Below are 16,293 nucleotides of genomic sequence, written 5' to 3'. Positions count from 1 at the left end.
GTTTAGAGCTCTGGGTAGAAAGGCACCTGGAAAACGGCCCCTGGTCATTGCTGGCTGTACCAAGTCCCCATTTTCCTTATTTTAAGGCACCAGAGGCACATCAGACCCCCCAGCACGCATCCCTTGCTCACAGCGATGCATCTGGAGGAGCAGCTCCTGCGCCTGACAACGCAACCCCTGCAGCCCCCGGACCCCTCCTTACGCCCCCCTCTTCCCCGGCTCGGGGACTCTGCGGGCCCCATTGCGGGGGTGCTGCGGCCACCGCCACCCCTGCCCTGTGCCGCCCCGGGGGTCCCGCACCCGCTCCCCGTGCCCTGCGCCCGCTCCGTCCCGGGGAGCCGCGCCCGGCGCCGCTCGCTCCGGGTGACACCTGCCGGCGGCTCTGCGGGCGGGCGGCGGGCGGGGACGCGGCCGAGCGCGGGGAGCCCCCGCCGCCCCCCGCCCCGCGCCGCCGCCCCTCCGCGCGGGGCTGTCCCCGGCCCCGCCGATCGCCCGTCGCCGCTCGCCGCTCTCCGCCGCGGTGCCGACCGCTCCCATCGCTCCCGTCCTCCCATCGCCGCCACCGCTGCCATCGCTGCCACCGCTCCCCACCGCTCCCCACCGCTCCCCATCGCTCTCCGCCGCCGCCCCGCGCCCGCGCACTCCGCGCAGCCCCGCGCTCCGCTCCCGGCAGCCGCATGGCCGCGGAGGCACCGGGCGGGCGGCCGCGGCCGGGAGCGCCCTGCGGAGGTGAGGGGGTCCGCCGGGTGGGCGGGGGGCGGAGAGGGAGCGGCCCCGGGGGTGCGGGGACACCGGCCCGAGGGTGCGGGGACACCGGCCCGGGGGTGCGGGAGACACCGGCCTCGGGGGTGCGGGAGACACCGGCCCCGGGGTGCGGGGACACCGGCCCCGGGGGTGCGGGGCACACCGGCCCCGGGGATGCGGGGCACACCGGCCCCGGGGGTTCACCTGCGGGCGGGGCGGGGGCGGCGGGGCCAGCGGGTGCCCCCGGCCGCTCCCACCCCGCGCCCCGCTCTCCTCCCGCCCCTCGCCGCTGCCGGCCCGTGGTCGCACAGCCCGTGGCAGCCCCGCACGGCCCGTGCCAGCCCCGCACGGCCCGTGGCAGCCCCGCGCTGCCGGCGCTAGGTGCGGTGCCGAGCTGCCGAGGAGGCGATGGCGAGGCAGCCGAGCCCCGCTCGCTCCTGTGCGTATTGCTCTGACTTTATGGAAGTCATCAAGTATCGCTGCGGCGCGTCAGCCACCGCCGGGAGCTGCCCGGCAGAGCAGGGCAAGGCTGGCTCGCTCTGATTTGGGCTTGTGGTTATTTACTTAATGAAGATTCCACAGCAAACGGATAAATGAGCGAGGCTGCCGGGTCTCGGAGCGTGCCGAGTCCAACTTCTGACCGGGGATGAAAGGGATGCTGAGGCGGTGTGGAGACAGGACTGGTAAGAGCTGCCAAGGAGGAGGGCAAGCCAGAACATCAGGACGAGGGAAAAGGGAAAGGTGGTGGGAAGCAAGAAGGACGAAGATAGATAAAGATCGGTGTAAATCCGAATGCTTTCTTTTTCTTCCTGAATGCAGCCTCTCGCCCTGGCCAAGGTGTTGGGTGTAGGTTTGTGATGCTGGAGGAATAGCTCGTTTTCTTGTCCAGAAGGAATCCCTCCTGCCCTGTCCCCGCCTGACCGGGAGCCAGGAGGGACACGCAGGCAGCTCCGCGATCGAGCCGCGAAGTTCATCCCATACTTTCCCCCCTGCATCTCCCCCTTGGCACATTAGCATGCAGGGTAGGCTCTGGCGTGTATTTAACGACTCCATTTGCTCCGTCAGCTCACACCGCCCTTCTCCAGCCGCGCTCCGCTCGCCGGAGCCTCCCCGCACCCGCCGGCTCCAGCCCGGCCGCGGCCGCCCCGGCGGGACCCGGGGCCGTGCCCAGCTGGGCTGGGCAGCGAGGGCAAAGCTGCGAGCGCTGCTGGAAGGGGAGGGGGCAGCGCGAAGCGAGCTCAGGCGAGAGAGGCAGGGAGAGCCTCGGCAGTAATGAGGGAGAAGCTGTTTAGTCATCTCTCTATATATACTTTCACAATGATGATCGCATTTACTGATTGCTTCTGACTGCATTTAGAGAGGGAGTCAAGAGGCAGGCAGCAGAGCTCACCTTTTATCCTGAGGAGTGCCTGCTCCCCCTGCCTTCCCGTTCCCCAGATTTAGCCCTACTTTTGGGCGCCGAGTGTCTTTCCTTTCCAGGTAAGGCAGCGCTGCGAGCCGGCAAGATGGGGCTCTCGGGGCTCGCTGGGAGGGAGGGAGGGGAGAAGTTTGCATGCATTTATCCTAAGCCTGTTGCTTTTGCTCCTAAATCTCCCCAACAGACTGAGGGAGTGAGTGTTTTGCAGAAAGTTTTATTTTCTGGTGTTGCTGCGAAGGGGAAGGAATGTGTGACTGACAGAAGACACCGAGGCTTTGGCTGACAGATTTTGCTTTAAAGCAAAGGTCTCTTTGCTGCCTGAGCCTGACCCAGCAAGGACAGGAGAGGGAAGAAGGAATGATCTCCAGGCTCTTCTCTCCCATTAGCAGTGTCTCATCAAGAAACTTGCAGTATGTTTACCAGTCCGATTTCAGAACAGCCCTGTCTGCCTCTAGAAAGGGAAACGCTGAGATTTTTGGTCTGTCTCTGCTCTCTCGAGATGATGAAGAGACATTGATCAGTGTCAATTAAGCATTGCCGTGGGAGCTGCAGTGGTAAGAATCCATCCTTTATTTCTGGACCCTTTAGGTGAACAGTCCTTACTGTTCCCTGCCAAGTGTTCCTCCTGAGCTGTGCTGAGCCAGCCTTGGCTGTCAGGGGTGTTTTTGGGGTGAGGCCACGGTGCCCCCGGAGCGGCTGTAGCGGAGCCAGCGCAGGTCGGGAGGGACCCAGCGGGGTCAGGAGTGCAGGGAGGGGACAGGGGGCTCGTGCTCAGCCTTTTCTCTCCGATTTGCTTGACTGTTTCATTGTCCCCCTAGTTATCTAAAGAAAGCAGATTCTTTTCTCTACAGCTACTTTTTTAAGTCAGGAGGCAAATGATTCTATTTTGTGTACCAGGTCTTCTAAATGTCATCAGCAGGGTGCCGGTCTGCTGTGAACCAGTTCCTTTTAAATTACACGCAGAAATTATGGTAATTAAAATTAGAAATATGGATATAGCTAAATATATGCTTGTTAGAATGAGAGTGTGTCTGTTTTCTGTGAGAGCTCCAGACACTGTCAACAGTACATTAGATTTTGAGTCCAGCCAATTGCTTTCCAGCCTAAACAGTTGCTGGTTAGCAGTTACCAAAATCCAAGCAGGCAGAAAAGGGAGATTCTTTCTACATTCTGGAATTCTACATTCTAGATAAACTGGTTACTTCATTTTTTTTTTTTGGCTCAGCTGAGGTTGTGCAGGTCAGAATTAGAAATCCAGTCCCCCCTCTCTCTCCCAATTCTCTTTCACTTCCTTCAGGGAGTGGTAGAGTTCCAAGGACTCATGGACAGAAAAAGCAAAACCTCTGCAGCAGGGGATTTCACTTCTCACTCGTGGTCCTTCAGATAATTTACAGCTGAAAAAGGCTCCTCTTCTGTGTGCTCTGAGGATAAATGGGGCAGACTCCGTGTAGCTCTGAGAATGAAGCTGGGTGTGCTCTGTTGCTCTAACCAGCTGCATCTCTTGGACCCAGAGAAACAAGGACTAAACTTCCACAGAAGAATTCCCCTTTCTTTCTCTTTGGCTTTAATCTCCTGTCCCTTTCACAGCTGAGATATTTATAGCTTCCCCACATATACTGCCAGCATGAAAGGACCCATTTTATCTTTTAAAAATTGATTTAAAAATGTGTAAGTCACTTATGAGTTACCAGTGCTTTATTGGAACAATTATATGTGAAGTATTTATAGTGCCTCAGAGCTAATGTAGGTAACCTGGAATCTACAACCAAAGTTATGAAAGTACAGAAGAGATTTCTAATGTGGTTCCCCTGAGAAATCAGGGGAGATGAGGATCCGATGTGCTGAAACTGGTCAGGTCACCAGTCAGTCCTGGCAGAAGGACGCTGGTGATGGTGCTAAGTGAAATTAAAACCCAGGGAAGACAGTTTGCCAGTGGGAAAGCAGGAACAAGATGCCTTTTCTTGGTTTCTCAGTTATTTGCCTGTATATATTTGGTGATTAATGCATAAAATAATTGTTATTTTGCTGCCTCCTGTTCTTAAGTGTTTCATGAAAGTTAAAAGATCCAGCACCGGTGGTAGAAGGGCGCAGTCTGAGCCCACAGAGCCCCTGGAGATGCCCTTTCAGCCGAGGGCTGAGGGAGCTTTCCAAAGTCATGCAGGGAAGGTTCCCAGTGCTGAGCTGTGCCTCTCAGCCCGCAGAGCCTGCTCCCCAGGGCGGCCAGGCCGGCGCGATTCGCGCAGCGAATTCCCTCTTTGGGGGGAGACAAAAAGTGCTGCTTTGTACCACTGAACAATTCTTTAGAGGGAAATACTGTGGGATGTTTGCTCCAGTGCTGGGTAGATAAGCAAAGTGTCTCCTTGGGATAAGCATCACCATGGGTTATTACATGTTCCGTAATTACAAAAGCTCTTCAGCAGCAGCAAGATGCTCGCACGAGGGATTTCAATTGTCCTTTGGATAGTAAAATTGCATGGGAAGATGCTCCACATTAAGGTGATGAATGTTAATTTGCCCTGAAGAGGAAGAGCATTTCTGTGAGCACTTCAGGCATTTTCACCACAGACTCATTCCATCATTTTTTATTCAGTATTTTGATGGCCCATTGGAATCAATAATGCTGCAGCCTTACTGGCTGGAATGGCAGCTTTCATGTAAGTTAAAAACTTTGGAGTAAAAATGCCTACAAAGATACAATTAGGCTTTGAGGGCCTGAGTCAGTGGAATCAATAGAATTTCCATTGATAAATTGACTTTTGATAGGGCTCCTAATGCATCTTATATGATAATGGCACCTTTCTGCAGATAATTTTATGGTAGAATTAGAAAAGCACTAGGGAAGTGAAAGCAAAAGCAAGTTAAAACAAAAGTTAAAGACTGTAAGAACTCTGACCAAAGATCAAAAAGATAAAACAAATTCATGGCTAGATTAGAACACAAAAAACACTCAAACATCAAGAGATTGGTGGCTGAGGATCTGGACAGCTTGGGATATTCCTCATCCAAAACTCTGAGAATGCAGTGAATGTATTTTGTTTCAACCTAGGAATCTTTCAGTTCTTCAGCTGAAGGATTCTGCCCCTGCTAGCCAGGAAACAAGCAAAGCATCTTCCTGCTGGGAAGAAATTCTCCGGCTTTGGGGCCTTCCTTCATTCCGATGTTCTTGGTATTTGGTAGCTTAATCCATCAGCCTTCACACCTGGGACTGAAGCTTACTGGTGCTCGGGTATTCCAAACAATGTTTCCCCAAAAATCAGAATTTTCCTCTGGTCCAGTGGAGGGCTGCAGTACTTGCCAGGAGTAAACCCCACCTCTAAATGAAAGAGAGCAGCAGAAAACTGCTGCTGGGGCCAGGCCACGCATTAAAGATGGAAGAGAACTGCTGAAAACCAGAGAAAAATTTCCATGTCTTTCAACTAAAGATGTTCTTAGTGCAAGATTCAGAACATACTGAACTTGTTTAGGACTGGAAATGCAGTTAAGCCCCGTCGTGGGTTTTTGTGGTGTATGATCCACTGCAGGCTGATTTCACTGGAGTTCCCAGCTCTTTCTTGACAGCTGTAGTTAAACTGATGAGCACAGGAGGCTTACACCTGGGGAATTATGGATTAGTCTTGTTTGTGAGGAAGCAAATATAAATTACCGTGTTTATGCTACTTTTAAAATGCTTTTAATGAGGAATCATTTGCTATTCAAAATTTCAATCTATAGTAATGCCATAACCCCGCTGAGCTGATTATCACGTGCCTTGTTCAACACCGTTCTTCACCTGGGAGGTGAGGGCGAGCCAGTGGTTGGAGGTTCTGGTGTGTGTGCTGACCCTGGACTCTTCCACCCAACGGGGCAGGACGCCCCGCGTGACTGTGTGCTGTGTTCTCTTCTCTTCTGTCTTCTAGATGGAACTGGTCTGACTCCCAGCAGGTCCCAGCAGCATCCCAAGCCTCATCTCCAGTAACACGGCCCGGGCTCATCATGGCAGCAGGAGTAGCAGCGTGGTTGCCCTTCGCCAGGGCGGCTGCCATAGGATGGATGCCAGTGGCCAACTGTCCCATGCCACTGGCTCCAACGGAGAAAAACAAGAGGCAGGATGAGCTGATCATCCTCAACGTGAGTGGCAGGCGTTTCCAGACCTGGAGGACTACACTGGAGAGGTACCCGGACACTCTCCTGGGCAGCACGGAGAAGGAGTTCTTCTTCAACGAAGACACCAAGGAGTACTTCTTTGACCGGGACCCCGAGGTCTTCAGGTGCATCCTCAATTTTTATAGAACTGGCAAGCTGCACTACCCCAGGTACGAGTGCATCTCTGCCTACGACGAAGAGCTCGCCTTCTACGGGATCCTCCCCGAGATCATCGGGGACTGCTGCTACGAAGAGTACAAGGACAGGAAGCGGGAGAACGCGGAGCGGCTGATGGATGACAACGACTCGGAGAACAACCAGGAGGGCTCCATGCCCTCGCTGAGCTTCCGGCAGACCATGTGGCGAGCCTTCGAGAACCCCCACACCAGCACCTTAGCCTTAGTCTTTTACTACGTCACCGGGTTCTTCATCGCCGTCTCTGTGATCACCAACGTGGTGGAAACCGTGCCCTGCGGCACCGTGCCGGGGAACAAGGAGCTGCCCTGCGGGGAGCGCTACGCCGTGGCTTTCTTTTGCCTCGACACGGCGTGCGTGATGATCTTCACCGTCGAGTACCTGCTGAGGCTCTTCGCGGCGCCGAGCCGCTACCGCTTCATCCGCAGCGTGATGAGCATCATCGACGTGGTGGCCATCATGCCCTACTACATCGGCCTGGTGATGACCAACAACGAGGACGTCAGCGGAGCCTTTGTCACGCTAAGGGTTTTTAGGGTTTTCAGGATTTTCAAGTTCTCCCGCCATTCCCAAGGCCTGAGAATCTTGGGCTACACTTTGAAGAGCTGTGCCTCCGAGCTTGGCTTTCTCCTCTTTTCCCTCACTATGGCAATCATCATCTTTGCAACTGTGATGTTTTATGCGGAGAAAGGGTCCTCGGCAAGCAAATTCACCAGTATTCCTGCTTCCTTTTGGTACACTATTGTAACCATGACAACACTGGGGTGAGTATTACTTTTCCTTTTCCTGAGCAGCAGGCAAGCATGTACTGGGAGCTTGACTTCAGCTCCTCCTCAGCGTTTTCCTGGGTGCATGTTCGAGAAGGGGCTGGAAGTGTTCAGGGCTTGATTATTCTTTGGCTTACAACTTCTGCAATTTGTGTGCAGTTGTATAAACCAAAAAAGCACTTACACCCACTTGACAAATGCTCGGCACCACGGTAAACGAGTGCAGGAGGAGCAGAGTGGTGGAGTAGCAGGTTCTGATTCATTCCTGCAGGGGGGAAAAGCTGACCCGAGCAAGGGGCTGGGAGAGAGAGCTCTGCTCTCTGTGACATTGGCTCCAGCCATGCGTCTCACACAAAGCTGCTGATGCATCTGCTGTGTCTCGTTGCAATGTCAGTCGTTGTTTCTCCCCTTGACTTGCCAGGAACTACAGATTTGCTGAATTCAAGTGGATGTTGTGGGTCACTGTACTGAAATACTCAGTGATGGCCAGGATGTGATCTGGTTTTTACTCGATTGAGCAGGATGGGGGCTTCTTGTCTGTGTTTAGCTGTGAGTTTGAGAACCGAGCGTGCTGTGGCGGTTGCAGTAGAATTTCAAACATTCCCATGGACAGGTACAAAGATAATGAAATCAAAGCAAGGGGAATGTAGCCTGGAGGGCTCTTTTCCCCCTTATATTTCATTTCTGTCTCACAGATGTTGCGACTGAGATTATAGATTTGCACTCCTGCTGCTCTGAACTAAAACCTCTGGGAGCAGAATGGCCAAAGCCTCACCCTGACAAGGTTATGTAGAGGAAAGTGGGCATTGCAGGCTGCTGCTTTGGGCACACACAAACCCAGGATCGAGTGCAAATCTCCTCATCCCACAAATCACAACAGTGTAGGAAATCCAGAGTTACTTTGAAAAGAGTTTTCCCACTGGAGAGTTCACACAGTTTAATACTCAGATGTAGACAATTCTCCTCCTTGTAATGTAGTGACTACTTTTTCTCTACACTGCTTTTGATTTTAAACACTTCTCTGTGCCTATTATACATGAACAGGCTCACAGTAGCACTTTTAAATTATTAAAATCATAATTCAGCTGTCAGAAAGGCACCAAATCTGGGCATATGACAACTGAAAGTCTGAATTTCTTCATTAAGTGCAAATGTAGAACCTGTTTGTCATAGTCACCTAAAGATCTCTTATTCCTCCTTTTTAATAGCTAAGCAAAGTTTGCAAGTTTATGCAAAAGCTGTTCCTCCCCCTGGGAAAGGTAAAACTTAGAAATCAAAGCTGGGCTTTGCATCCCAGCCCTGCCCCACGCTGTAGCTCAGCTCTCCATGTTCTGACTGGTCCATACTGGTCAGTTCCCCCCTCCTGTCCCCAGCACGGTGTCTGATCAGCTTCAGAGGGACGCCTGCCTTGGCTGGCTCCTTCACGTGTCTCTGCACAAGGGGAGATGTGTGAAAGTCCAGCTCTGTTCCCAGATTCCCGTTGAATAACGATCACACCCGTCCTTGCAGGGACACAGCCTGCACCCATTCACACTTGTGCTGTTACATCTTTCTGACAGGAGCCCTGGGGCCAGGGGCCAGCCTGTGAACGGGAACGGCCCCAGGATGTGCAGAATGTTCTGGAGAGCAGCTGGGGCTCTGCTCCCGCCGGGGCTCTGCTGGGTTTGGGTCCCTTCCCTCCCGTTCTGAACGCAGGGACAAACCCAGTGCTCCCAAGGACCTCGGAGTGTGCTCAATTTGTTGTAATCACAGAAATCACAGAGGAACAAGTGCTGGAAATGAGCTGACATGGATTTAAGAAATTAGACATTTAAACATGCCTTTGTAAGGGTTCACTGGGAAGGGACCTATAAAATGCTGTCAATGTCATAAAACTGAGGCTTTTGGTGTTACTGATTTGGGACTTTTAGGTTGTTTCCACCTTCCTGACTCCCCCTGTGTGGGGTGGGGGTTAACCCTCCTGGGGGAGTTCACCATCCAGGGCTAACCCTCCTGGTCCCCTTCATCTCCCCAAAAATCCTTCCAGTTCTGACAAAGTGGCACTTTCAGACAATGTTTCATGTACATCTCTCTTCAGAAGTCTTTTCAATCTATTTGGAAGGATCTTGTTACTAATGAGAGTCCTGGCAATTCCTCCTGCAGAAAATGCAGCCAAGGTCTCTAACGTGCTCCCCAATCCATCAGACTTGCCCTCCTCAGTGCTGGCCACTTCACTGCTCGGGTTTCAGCAGCACTCAGAGCTTTTATTGAGATCCTAAATATTTCCTGCCTTTTGCCCTTAATAATCCAGCCAGCATTTAAAACAAGAAACTATGAAGCACAACAGTTTTTAACTCAAAACCTTATATATACATATAGTTTGTTTTCACCACCAATACGTTTAAACCCAGGTAAGTGAAGGTTTCCCTGAGGCTGGAATCCCAGCATTGCTTTGACAGAGTGCCTTAGAGGAGTGATCTGGAAGGTGCAGGATAACTTTTTCCCTGGTACTAAGATAAACTCCATTTGTGTAAAGTTTACTCACAACAAACAAACAAACAAACAAAGCCAACAGTCGGAGACCATTAATCCTCCCACCGTACTGTGCATCAGATGCTCTCCCAGATTCCCAAGTATCTTTGGGACACAGTCACATTTCCAGGCTGACTCATAAATAAAAGGCAATAGAAATGCATTTCTTCTTGAAGGTGAAGCCCAGCATCAGTAAATAACCACTGGTTTTGGTGGGGTTACCATGCAAATCAGTTTAGAGAAATTCAGGATGACTTGCAGGCTCCTTAGGCAGTTAACAACCCAGGGAGACAGGTACAGCAGCTTTTCTGGAGTGGGAAACAAAGCAAAGGAATTAAATTATACTGACCTTGCATCTCTGATCCCTCTGCTGTGCTTATCAGCCCTGGTTTAACAGAGGCTGTTTTTAATTCAACACAATTTAAAGTTTGCTCAGGAGGCTTTATAATGAAAGCATTATTCTTGGGTGCATCTTAAATCAATCTGAATTACTGAAACAACTATTCAAAATTAATTCAAAATCAGCTCTCCAATTCATGCAGAAACATTTTTCTCAAGAGGCCAACAGCTCCCCACCTCCTCTCGCGAGCCCCAGTGCTCTGAGCTCTGCCTTTGCCAGACCCTTCGTGTGTCCTGCAGGAGGTTCTGGCCCCTGGCCCCCAGCTCAGGAATGCAAGTGCTGCCAAGAGCAGCAGAGCAGCGGTGCCAGGCCCATCCCAGCACCACGTCCCTGTCCTGGCTTTCAGCTAATTCAGTGTGCAATCACTGTATGCTAGTTCAATAGGCAGTGGCTTTACATCTCGATAGAAATGTGTAAATTAGAGTGACTTTGGTTCCCTTGGTACAGTGCACTGGTTTTCATGGAACCACCGAACGGTTGGGGTGGGAAGGGACCTTAAAGCCCAGCTCATTCCACCCCCTGCCAGAGGCAGGGACACTTCCCACTAGCCCAGGTTGCCCCTAGCCCCACCCAATATTCAGTTTTATTCACTTTTTATGGATGGGGAAGCCTCAGGCTCTGCTGCTTCCCCTCATGTGCAGCACAAACACAAAACCTCTGTCACCCCACTAAACCCCACGCCAGTTTTGCCCAGAGAAAGTGTTTTTCCAAGCTTTTTACAGCTGTTTTCATTTCATCTGACAGCAGCAGTATGTTTCAGACTCCTAGGCAGTGTCCATGGCCTGCAGCAGAGGCATCAAATTGTAGCTGTGAAAACCTGAGTGCCACATCCTCCTGCAGGTCTGCAGGAGTCCCCAGTGTCCAACCTGGCCCTGGGCACTGCCAGGGATCCAGGGGCAGCCACAGCTGCTCTGTGCCAGGCCCTCTCCACCCTCACAGGGAAGAATCTCTTCCCAATATCCATCCATCCATCCATCCATCCATCCATCCATCCATCCATCCATCCATCCATCCATCCCTGCCCTCTGGCAGCCTTTTCCCTTGCCCTGTCAGTCCATGCCCAGGTAAATTGTCCTGCATTTAAATTTTAGCTCATTCAAATGAGCTCTCTTGGAGCTCCTTTAGGCACTGGAAGGTGCTATAAGGAGGGAATATTCCCAGAGGGAATTGTCACCAAGACCTTTGGGCCACTTTTGCCAGGAAAGCAGCAGCAGCACAGCACAGGGAGCAGAGGCTGGTGCTGCGTTTGGTTTGTCCTGAGGGATACAGGGTGCAGCTTTCTCTTGCCTAGAAAGGCTGAGCTCCCGCAGCCTCAGGCTGCTCTCTGGAGAAGCTCTCTGGCTGTCACCCTCACAACTTGCAAGGCCATAATGGCTCTGAGAGCACCATCCCCCTTTCAGGGTCGGCTGCTCTGGCCAATGAGTTTGAGAGACACAGCTCAGCACCTTTGGACAGCACCGGCCCCTCTGCAGAATTCATTTAAGGAACCAGGGCAAGTCGATAAAACAGCCCCGCTGGCCTGGTTGTGTCAACAGCCCGACTGGGGCAAGAGCTGCAATTTCTGAGAGGGTTTATTAGCTGAGTGTGCAGAGAGCAGGGATTTGGGGGTAGGGTCTCTTTTGGTTTGTCTTGGCCCAGCTTTGCCTCTGCCAAATGTGGATCAGAGGGAAACGAGCAAACGGGCGCCCGAACGAACATCAGGCTCTGTTCTGCTTATTTCTTGGGTTTTCTCTTGTTACTGGTGTTCAGTCGTGGCCAGGAGGGAGGACGGAGTGTGAGCAGGGCCGTGGCACGTGGGGGCTGTGGTGCCAAAGCGCTGCCAGCTGGGCTGAGCCCCGAGCTCGCTGCCAGCGCCGCCGGAGCAGCGCTCTGATTTCTGCACAGCAAAACCACTCAGGCTGATAGTAACCTTCATTCACCCTCCTTCACGCACACCAAGAGCAGTTTGCAAAGTAAGGAAAATAATAAATCATCTCTGGAGCGCTGCCATTCCCGGCTCCTCGGGAAAGATTGTTGTTTGGGCCAGGAGTCATGTTGTGCGTGTCAGGACTTTGGGAGCTGCCATTAAACTGAAGCAGGAAAAGCTTCTTGAATAGAAACACCACTTTGCATATTTAACATCACCAGTGGGAAGATGGATGAGATGTGGGGTGTTTCCTTTGTGAAGGAAGGTGCTGGAATTTCATCTCTCTCGCCATTTCCCACACAGTCAACAATTCCTTATATCCAGGGGCCAAAGAGCTGCACGAATTTAATGCACAGAAAGTCCAATTGAACCATGAGTTGATGGAGCTACACAAAGAGGCCATTTCCTTCAGCTTTCACTCTCTTCACTCCAGCTTCATCTTATACAAAACGCGTATCAGTTTTCTTCTCCTAATGGATTTACAGATATTGTGTGCAAAATGTCTTTGTATCAGAAACTACAGATGGAACCTTTTCCCTTCACTATCTTGATATAAATCTCAGGCAAGCATCTCATTTTTGAGCTATTTGTATTCACCAGAACCCCAGAAGTATTAAAATACCTTTATTCATTCTTAAAGCAAGTGGAATTCACTGGATTTTTTTCCCCTCTCTTAAAAAAAAAAAAAAATTATCCATCCTTACGCTTTTTGTGGCTTTGGATATTTGTAACAGTTGCACGTATGTGCAAACGCACCATTTTTAATGTGCAAGACAAAATAACTTGCCTTTAGGGTAACTCATTGTGTGAGAAGTGAATTATTTTGAATAAGGCTAAGAAATGGTGCTGACTAAAATTGTAACGTGACTGCTAAATTTACCAGTGGAAGCCTTGGCAGGGATGCATCTATAGCAACTGATTTACAGATTTTTTTTCTGATCTCCTCTTTCTTTTTTCCCCCTCTTTTCTTTCTAACTTGCCTCACAGTAAGTGCCTGAGAAATACAGATTGAAGATAACATTGCATTTTCATTGGAGATGAAGGGAAGTGATTGGCGTGCTGACTGGATCTGGGCTATTTTTAGTCTCATAAAACGATAATTTCATAACAGAGCTGACCCAGTAAAAGCAATCAGTTTACAGACATCAGCTGAAAATAAGGGACAGAGTAGCCACTGTCAGTCGAGAGCAGAGAGAGGGGAAGAGAAGGTAAAGGCCCTGAAACAAATTAGCCAAAACTAATTAGGTTCCTTGGCTGATTACAGCCCATGGGTGTGCACAGGGAGAGGAGGCCAGGGAGCTGCTGAGTGCCCGAGTCTTGGCAGCCCCTCTGGCAGGAGCTTGGTGCTGCCAACACCCCTCTTCATCCTCACAGGGACATCTGGGCACCACATCCCCACCCAGCCCTGCTCCCTTGGCACGGGATCAGCACGGGCCCAGCCTGAGATAAACCCACCCCTCACTGAATGTCAGGAGAATAACAGGAGATGTTTTTACTGCAGTTCCTCAGGGGATCTGTGCCTTCAAGGGCATGGAGTGACAGGACAAGGGGGAATGGCTTCCAAAGGCAAGCGAGCAGGTTTAGATTGGACATTGGGAAGAAATTCTTCCCTGTGAGGGTGGAGGGGCCCTGGCAGCTGTGGCTGCCCCTGAATCCCTGGAAGTGTCCAAGGCCAGGTTGGACACTGGGGCTTGGAGCAGCCTGGGACAGTGGGAGGTGTCCCTGCCATGGCAGAGGATTAAATCAAGATGATCTTTAAAGCCTTTTCCACCCCAAAGCAATCTGTGATTCTGGGTATGGGGATAGCTGTGACCAAACCCAGCCTACTCCCAGGCCATGTCCCAGGCACTGTAATGGAAACACCTCATTAAGGAAAAAAAAAAAAAATACGAAAAAGTGTAAGATAAAGAGAGAAACTTTTCCTGAGCAGGACCCAGCATGGTTCCCTGGCAGCCATCCCATGCCCAGCCCCGTGCCACGGCGCTCACTCGCCCCTGGCCCACGGAGCTGCTTTGGCTTCAGGGGCAGCAAGGAGCCACTTGCACAGGACACAGGCCGTGCTCCCTGCCCGTGTCCCCGGTGCCCGCAGGGAGCAGCCCCAGCTCACTGCACACGACAGGGTTATTGATCCTTCCTGCGGCACAGAGCTGGCACTGCCCGTGGGCACAGGGCAGCCCCAGAGCTGCCAGGCTCTGCCAGGGATGTCCCACCCCATAGCCCATCGCTGCTCTGCAGAGGCAGAAGCAGAAGCAGAAGCAGAAGCAGAAGCAGAAGCAGAAGCAGAAGCAGAAAAGAGCTGTGATTTGGTCATTTACCGACCGCCTCCCACTCTCACTGCTTCACCACCTAGCACAGAAATTTTTTTCTGTCAAATCCCACCACATCCATCGTGAATTTGTTAATATTTTCCTCCAGCAAAGGCAGACTGCTGAATGTTTTTCCTGCAGACCAGAAGACAGGCAGCGTTCAGCCAAGCTCTGCCTTCTCCTGGACAGACAATGCCTGCAGAAACAGCTTGTGTCTATTTAACTATTTACCACTGCTGCATTAGCACACACTCAAGGGCTGTAATTCACCTCCTAAAGTTACGAGTAAGTGTGGAAGAGTTATTTTAAAATCAATATCTAACAGAATGCCATTGTTCCAACATTTAAACCTGCTAGGAAATTACTAGGAGGCATGTGGCAAGTCAAATCACTGCCTGCCAAGAGGAGGAGACGATTCATTACTCCTTCTAAAGGCGCAAGCCTTCACTGCCTTTCCATCCTGCTTCAGAAATGACGCTGGGCAGGCTCAGAGCCGTTCCTGGGCAGGCTCAGAGCCGTTCCTGGGTAAGCTCGGAGCCGTTCCTGGGCAGGCTCAGAGCCGTTCCTGGGTAAGCTCAGAGCCGTTCCTGGGCAGGCTCAGAGCCGTTCCTAGGCGGGCTCGGAGCCGTTCCTGGGTAAGCTTGGAGCCGTTCCTGGGTAAGCTCGGAGCCGTTCCTGGGTAAGCTCAGAGCCGTTCCTGGGCAGGCTCAGAGCCGTTCCTGGGCAGGCTCAGAGCCGTTCCTGGGCAGGCTCAGAGACGTTCCTGGGTAAGCTCGGAGCCGTTCCTGGGCAGGCTCGGAGCCGTTCCTGGGCAGGCTCGGAGCCGTTCCCAGCTGCCCTCCCCGCCCCGCTCCGGGAGCGCTGGGCAGCATCGCCCGGGGATCTGCTGCTTTCATCTCGGGCTGCCATCTGCAGCAGAATTAAAACACAGATCAGCTTTAGCTTTTTGCCTTCAGGACGTTGTGAAATTTGGCTGATGTATGTGCCCAGAAAGCCCTTGAGAAGGGTCGTTTGCAGTCCTGTGCAATGAGGCCACGGGCCCCTGAGAGCTGAGCTGGAACAGGGCTCGGAGGTCCCGGTGGATCTGTGCTGTGCAGCCTCCTCAGAAAAAGGTCAAATAATTCAAGTACTAAGTCCTGAACTGCTGCTGCTGCTGAGTGTGCTCCACGTTGGGGTTTGCTGATCGCTCCCTGGCAGTGACGCCCTGGCCCCCCAAAGCCCCCAGCCCCAGCAGCCTGCTGGGTCACTCCGGGCAGCTCCCGGCAGCCAAATCACCGTGCCCAGCACTGTGGGGAGCCCTGAGCTTTGCGTTCCGGGCCGTCGTCCTTCCCGTGCTCCTCGCTGTATTCTCTGTGGCCCTGTGACTCCCTCTGCCATCCAAAAGTCACAAACTGCTGCTGCTTTTCTCATCCTGCCTGTAGAAACAGGGTTCCACATCAGATGTGAAAACAGCAGATGACAAAATCTTGAGTCATTTTCAGCCTTTAATATGCAAATGTGTAGCCTTGATAACAAGATTGCACCCCACCACCAGGCAGTCCTTTTTTCCCCTTGTTTACACCAAGGGAAACACTTCTTAACGATTATTTAATTTTGCTTATTTTCTCATGTAGTTAGAATCATGGAATCCCAGAATGGTTTGGGTTGGAAAAATCTCATCAGTCCCACCCCCTGCCATGGGCAGGGACACCTTCCACTATCCCAGGTTTCCCAGAGCCCCATCCAACCTGGCCTTGGACACTTCCAGGAGTGGGGCCACAATCCTCAAATCCATGTCTGTATGCTCCACGTCCACTTCTGGGGTGTAATTTGGAGACAACATGTGCACATTTTCCTCTATATTTGTATGATCTGGAGCACAAGGGAGCCATCCTCCTCAAATATTAATTACAGTCACTGTGGTAAGAACAAAAATAGCACTTTAT

At 51.9% G+C, this 16,293-nt stretch overlaps 1 protein-coding gene across 2 annotated transcripts in view; it reads left to right on the top strand.

Annotated features, from left to right (window-relative positions):
- The first annotated feature begins 675 nt into the window (after nucleotides 1-675).
- KCND3 (potassium voltage-gated channel subfamily D member 3) overlaps nucleotides 676-16,293 on the top strand; it is a 101,856-nt gene continuing 86,238 nt past the window's right edge. Inside the window, exons 1-2 of one of the 2 annotated variants that reach the window (XM_053998416.1) lie at nucleotides 676-729; nucleotides 6,058-7,242. In XM_053998416.1, coding sequence (XP_053854391.1) covers nucleotides 6,134-7,242 — 1,109 coding nt within the window. In that variant the 5' untranslated portion in view covers nucleotides 676-729; nucleotides 6,058-6,133. Of the gene's footprint in view, nucleotides 730-2,158; nucleotides 2,224-6,057; nucleotides 7,243-16,293 lie in introns of those variants that run through there. The other variant, XM_053998417.1, reaches the window with a different exon arrangement.

This window comes from Vidua macroura, chromosome 24 (assembly GCF_024509145.1).
Source record: "Vidua macroura isolate BioBank_ID:100142 chromosome 24, ASM2450914v1, whole genome shotgun sequence".
In the NCBI taxonomy this organism is placed as follows: Eukaryota; Metazoa; Chordata; class Aves; order Passeriformes; family Viduidae; genus Vidua; species Vidua macroura.
Note: the sequence above shows the minus strand (reverse complement) of the source record. Positions and strands in the feature narration are given on the sequence as shown.